We start from the raw sequence: 6,296 nt of genomic DNA on the forward strand, positions 1-6,296 counted from the left end.
ACTGGCTACACTAGATCTACATACAAGATACAATAACTAATCCTCATAATACAAAACATATACATCAATACCAACAAAATAAGCATAGCAGGTTGTAGGTTTACAATTTTTTTTTATCACAACTAACCTGCTTAGGAACTCAACAGACTCAGGAATGTCGGGATTAATGAATAACATAGAGACATTTATCACATTCTGCAGGATTACCCCACCTGCATGCAAGAATCCTACTCTATTAACCTCAAACCATATTTAAATTAAAAGCTCAAAAAACAAAAAAGTAAATATTAGATTAAAAATTCAATGAATATGCCTGAAACTAACCTTCAATTGCTTTGATTTTAAAAGACTCGAGGACAATCAGCGGAGATCTTGGATATTTTTGTAAGTTATCATATTCTAACAGATCACAAGCATTTCCAAACACATTGCATTGTACCTTTTTGCTGAACAAATAAGTTTCAAAAGATCAAAATGATCTAACTATATATTTATTGTTATATACATAAAGACTGGAACAAAAAAAAATAGAATTAATAGAAGATAAGTACTGATATGGGAAGAAGTCAAAGATATATTACCCATCACTAAAAACTTCTAGCACAACTGCTTTGATCAGCTTCCCATATGATGCTACATCTTTTTCTTTTCGAATATCAGTAATGATCCCAACAAAGTCTAATAATTAGATTCAAACATATACAAATTTGAATCAGAAACCACACTTTTTAAAACATAATACTATGATTTTAATAGGAAAGAGCAAGAAACTTGTACGAACCAATGAGGAAATTTTTGTCCTTTGATCAATTTCATCTATTGATGTAAGACACAAACCCGAATGTGGTTTCCTTAGAGATACCACAGAAACAACAGAGGTCTTGTATTGGAACAAAAGTCTGAACTGATATTTCGTCACTCTGTTCAAACCAGTGTTTGCTACAACTGTAAAATGGGTCATCAGGTATACATCCCCTTCATTTAGAGACACAGCAAAATTTGATATAAGCTGATCTCTAATGGTTGCTTGGATCTTGTGTAACTACAGTTGAAAAAAAATGCTTCATATTTTGAATTTATTAACTTATTTAGGTATCCAAACAGCATAAAAACATTTGATTAAAAAAATAAAACAACAAAAACATATTACTTTGCAACCAAAAAAATTCTCTTCTGCATATTAAAAAAAAAATTGCAACAACTTAAAGAAATGCTAACATTAAATAAAACTGATCTTCTCATCCATTAAGATCATATGCAACAGATTTTGAGAAGGATCCAAAGCAGGATTCTTGTGGTACCACAACTTCACAACTTTAACATGCACTTTCTATGATTCTCTCCACGGAGTGATTTTCTCCACCAAATCAACACGGTTATTCATTCCCAACATATATAGGATAAGAACACCAAAAAGGAGAAAATATAGAGAAAAAAATTCAGAACTAAGATGAGAAGATAAACAGATGAGTTGGAGTTATAAACTCCCGAACTTAACAAACATTAAAGCTTACAATGTAAGCTTCACATATGGGACATAGATAGACTAATAGGCATATATAGATTGATATGGCTACACACATCATTTAGGAAGATATCACAAGTAACCAAGTACTCATGAGAAAAGAGCAAAAACAATATGGAAAGAGGCCTCTTCCAAATTACCAAATACCTAACACATATAGTTGATTTGACAATTCACAATAAAGCAAAAACAAAATTTTATCAGTCAACTATATCTACCACTACAGTTAACTTCAGTCCAATAGCACAAAGAAAATTATATAATTTATAATGAGCAAACCCCCAACAAGAAAATTATTTCACAGAAACACCAAGAGTACAAACATAGGAGAGAACCATTGATTTACAAAAATAAGCAACAATCACGATGATTAAATCAGAAACCAAACAATTCAAAATTAAAGGATGAATCCAGAAAAAAGTAACAATTAACACACAAAAAAATGAAACTGGAGAAAAAATCGAGAAAGAGATTGAAAAGGAGAAGAATGGAACGATAGCCCACATATACCTCTTGAACGGCGGTGGCAACGTCTGCTATCCAAAACAGAGAAATCGAGATGGAGAATGAGGTATGATGGAGACAGAGAGACAGAGGAACGTTGGGGAGAAGGAATAGACGCGACGAATAGAACAGCACCCTCATAGTGGGATCGAATGGAATCGCAGAGATACCCATAGCTTCTGTGGGCATGTGGCCAAATCCGAGGAAAGAAGCCGAGCCTCAGTTGAGGATGGGGGTGGCGACATGGTGCGTCCGATGGAGATTGGGTTAGGGATGGAGGAGATGGGGTGAGCCAGTAACGTGGTTTAGGGATCCCTAATCAAGTGAAACTGATGAATTTTGCAAAAAAATTAGAATAACTCAGATTATTTCACTTTAATTACGTTTATGCTTGGACTGAGATGATTATATTAATAAAAACAAAATCCTGCAACAAAGTGTTGTTAGACTGATAGTAAAAAAATTATCCATACTTTTAAATATTTAATTTTTTAATTGTATACAAATTCAATGTATTAAAAAAAATCTGAATTAATTTTTTTTAAAAAACAAATATTTGGTTCATTTGTTAAAAGAGATACGTTTTAAGTAAAAGAAAAAAAAACAAAATCAGTTGAGATATAGATAAATTAACCAAATTATGTAAAGAGATTTCAAGGAAAATTGATATATGAAATTATAAAAAAGTTACTACTAACAATATATTTATTACTTAAATATATATGTTAGAAATAACAAAAATAAAATAAAATTGTATGGATAGAGTCTAATTCAAATTAAAATCAAATTATTTTATGAAAGATTAAAATCAAATTTGCATTGGTATCAAAAGTAAATAATCAAGTTTTTTAATAAAATTTAATATTTTCAAAACCACATAGCCAAGTAACTTTTTGATATTGGATAAAATAACTGTATTTAAAAAATGGCTTTTTAAACCAAAAAAAAGGAATCAAAATAAAATATGAAAATATGAACCATCAAATTTATCCACTAAAGAAGAGGGTATTTTTTAAATGAGCACAACAATTATGTGCTTATAGAATATGCCATATTTATATAAACCATTAGATTATATTACATAGAAATCAAAGGTTAATATAAAAGAAGAACATTGATAGACTCTAATAAATACATAATATTTTAGTGCATAATTAAGTACTTTAAATGTCAATACCCTAATACAAAATCTTTTCTAATACAAAGAATTTGTATCAAATTTAAGAGTGAAATAATATTAAACTCGTCCAAAATTATTTTGAACTAAAATAAAATATTTAAAATATTAGACATCAAATTAGAATTTGGCCTAAATATTAAAACCAAAATAATAATAAAAAATAAAAAACAGAAGGCACCAAGAAAAATTGATACATAAAACCTGGATGATCATTTTAAAATAATTATAATTGATGATATTTTTTCTTAATGGGTAACTATTAAATTATTTATGAATAATTTTTTACGTGTTCAACTATTAAAATATAAATTAGAAAAGTATATTCTAACTTGTATTTTCTTATTTCTTACAAATTATGTAAACAGGTGACAAAGAAAATTGATATATGACATTATAAAAAAGTTACTACTAATAATATATATTACTTAAATATATATTTTAGAAATAAAAATATATATTTCAGCACGACCGTTTATGCTCAAAAGAACCGAAAAAATGTAAAAAAGGATAAAAATCAAAATAGGAGAGGGGCAACTAAGATCCACATCACAGTGAAAAGTATAGCACCTCACCGAACGAAACTCCTCAAAATCATCGCTTTTGACCAGACAGCTACAGAGGAGAAGCCTGGTAAGTGTTGAACCAGTATTCTCCATAAACGTCACCATTCATCGGTCCAAACTCGTCGCCAGGGCCGACTGGATTGAAACCTACAGTCCTATTGGGAGAGCGACGTGGCGGGCTTTGGAAGCCTCGGCCGCCAGAGCAAAAGTGCATGGGGCTCAGACAAGAGTTGTGGTACGTCATCGGAGAATCAGAGAAGCGAGAATGAGGCCTCGAAGAGTGACGGTGGCCATGAGAAATATAATTTAATAATGTAAAATAATTTAATTATTTTCAAATAATATAAAATAATTTAATTTCTTACATTATGTTATTAAAAATAGTATAGTATAATAATTAATTTTAATAAATGAAAAATATTTTTATATGTATTGATATGTTTTATATTCATTTTAAAGTAAAAGATTATACTTGCCATTTTTAAAATATTATGTATTAAAATGGTGTTAATGTATATATACTAATATATTCTATATTTATAAAGCGTATGAATACTCTTCTTTTATAACATCCTTTAATTTTCATTTAATAGAATCTAATGATTCATAAAAAATGGTGCATCTAGTGCACACAAAATGGTTGAGACGATTCTAGACATACCCCAAAGAAGATGTCCCTCTCTAAAGAAAACATAGACCAAAATAAAAATATAAATTACACAGATAAGATTGAAAAATATAACAAAAAATTACATTATATCTTATCAAAAACTTCCTTAAATACAACGTTTTCAGTCCTGGTAGGATCAACTAATCCTTCATCATAAAGTAAAATCTTAAGACCATTTCTATTCCTAACTCGGGAAAGAGCTACATAAAGTTGACCGTGACAAAACACAAAACGACGCAAGAACAAACCGACTGTTGATAATGTCTTACCCTGGCTTTTGTTGATTGTCATCGCAAACGACAAAGAAACTGGAAATTGACGGCGTTGGAATTTAAACGGTATAACCGTATCACTGGGAATCAAATTCATTCTGGTGATAAAAACTTTATCCCCAACATTGCTACCAGAAACAATATCCGCACCGATCACATTTGTCCCTAGATCTCGCATAACAAGTCGAGTCCCATTACACAAACCCCCAGCTGGATCAATATTCCTCAACAAAATAATAGGCACGCCTATTTTCAACTTCAACGAATGATTAGGTAGACCAGAACACCTAATCTGATTCAAGAATTCAACATTTATCCAATCAACATCAACATCAAAATAGGCATCACTACCACATATCGAATCAGCACTGAGATAATTTTTCTCCTCACCGGGCAAAATGTCAACTATATAATTGTTTATCTCTTCAACATTCTCGACAGTCGGAGCCAATATTGCCCTATCCTGGAAAAAGCTTAAACATGAAAATTATGAACCAAATTCGGATAGATTGTATTTACAATATCTTCCACTGGATTTTCCAAAATAGGAATGATTAAATCAGAAGGAATATCAACAAAAAGTTTATCATTGACCAGAGTTCCACATCGACCTTCACCAATTTGAAGTATCCAATCTGAAAACGACCTTAACTCCTGAGCAGTTGATTGTTCCAATCCACTTGCTAACCTCATATTTTTTGTCAGTTGCAAAACTTCGCAGTATTTCCAGAGGACAGAAGAATTTATGGAAGCCATCACAATCTCAGCACGAGAACCTTTTGGAATAACTGGCAAGACCTGCCTGAAATCACCACCAAGAACGACCACCTTCCCACTAAAAGGTAAATCTTTATTCCTATCAGAGACCGAAACCATTATATCACGCAACGTCCTATCGAGCGCTTCAAATGCTAATTTGTTAGTCATCGGTGCCTCATCCCAAATAATCAAATGGCCAATTGGAATACCTCAGATTTTGGACTATCTTTCTTAATCCGACAAACAGTGTCTTCAGTCAGCTCAACAGGAATATTGAACATAGAATGCACCGTCTTACCACCAGGTAACAACAGAGAAGAAATACCACTAGAAGCAACGTTTATAACAATCTTTTTCTCATATCGCAATCTAGCTGACAAAACTCTGTATAAAAAAGTTTTTCCAGTACCACCAAACCCGTACACAAAAAAGAATCTGTGCCTCTTATTCGAAACACAATCAATAATTTTATTGTAGACCACCCTTTTTTCTTCATTTAACTTTAAGATATTTGCATCGTGCTCATGAGTCAAAGAAACAATATCATACTCCAACTCACGCAACAACATCAAATTGCTAAATTGAGAGACTAAAGAGTTATTAGGAACCGGCATGCCAGCATAATTTCTCAATGATTTTCCATTACTCTGCAATAGTTTCTCAATCTCCAACAAACAAAAAGTTTGCAACTCGTCCTGACTCATCGTTAGATCTATGTTTAACGATAATTAATAAATATTAGCACCATAATATCATCTCTATACTGTGTGCGTGCGTGTGTGCTTGCTGTCATATAATAAATTCATCATGAACAAAATTCTTA

The 6,296-nt window shown here is 31.4% G+C and overlaps 1 protein-coding gene across 1 annotated transcript; it reads right to left on the reverse strand.

The window, feature by feature from the left end:
- LOC107610712 (ATP-dependent DNA helicase PIF1-like) lies at positions 4,527-5,641 on the reverse strand. The gene is made up of 2 exons (XM_016312720.1): positions 5,234-5,641; positions 4,527-5,177 (listed from the first exon to the last, which is right to left on the reverse strand). The coding sequence occupies exons 1-2, from the start codon at positions 5,639-5,641 to the stop codon at positions 4,527-4,529; spliced, it is 1,059 nt and encodes a 352-aa protein (XP_016168206.1).

The sequence above is a fragment of the Arachis ipaensis genome, chromosome B08 (genome assembly GCF_000816755.2).
Source record: "Arachis ipaensis cultivar K30076 chromosome B08, Araip1.1, whole genome shotgun sequence".
NCBI classification, from domain to species: domain Eukaryota; kingdom Viridiplantae; phylum Streptophyta; class Magnoliopsida; order Fabales; family Fabaceae; genus Arachis; species Arachis ipaensis.

Coding starts and splice junctions, on each gene's coding strand:
- LOC107610712 (XM_016312720.1), bottom strand. CDS start 5,641: ATGACTAACAAATTAGCATTTGAAGCGCTCGATAGGACGTTGCGTGAT. Junction 5,178..5,233: donor AAAATCCAGTGGAAGATATT/GTAAATACAATC, acceptor AGCTTTTTCCAG/GATAGGGCAATATTGGCTCC.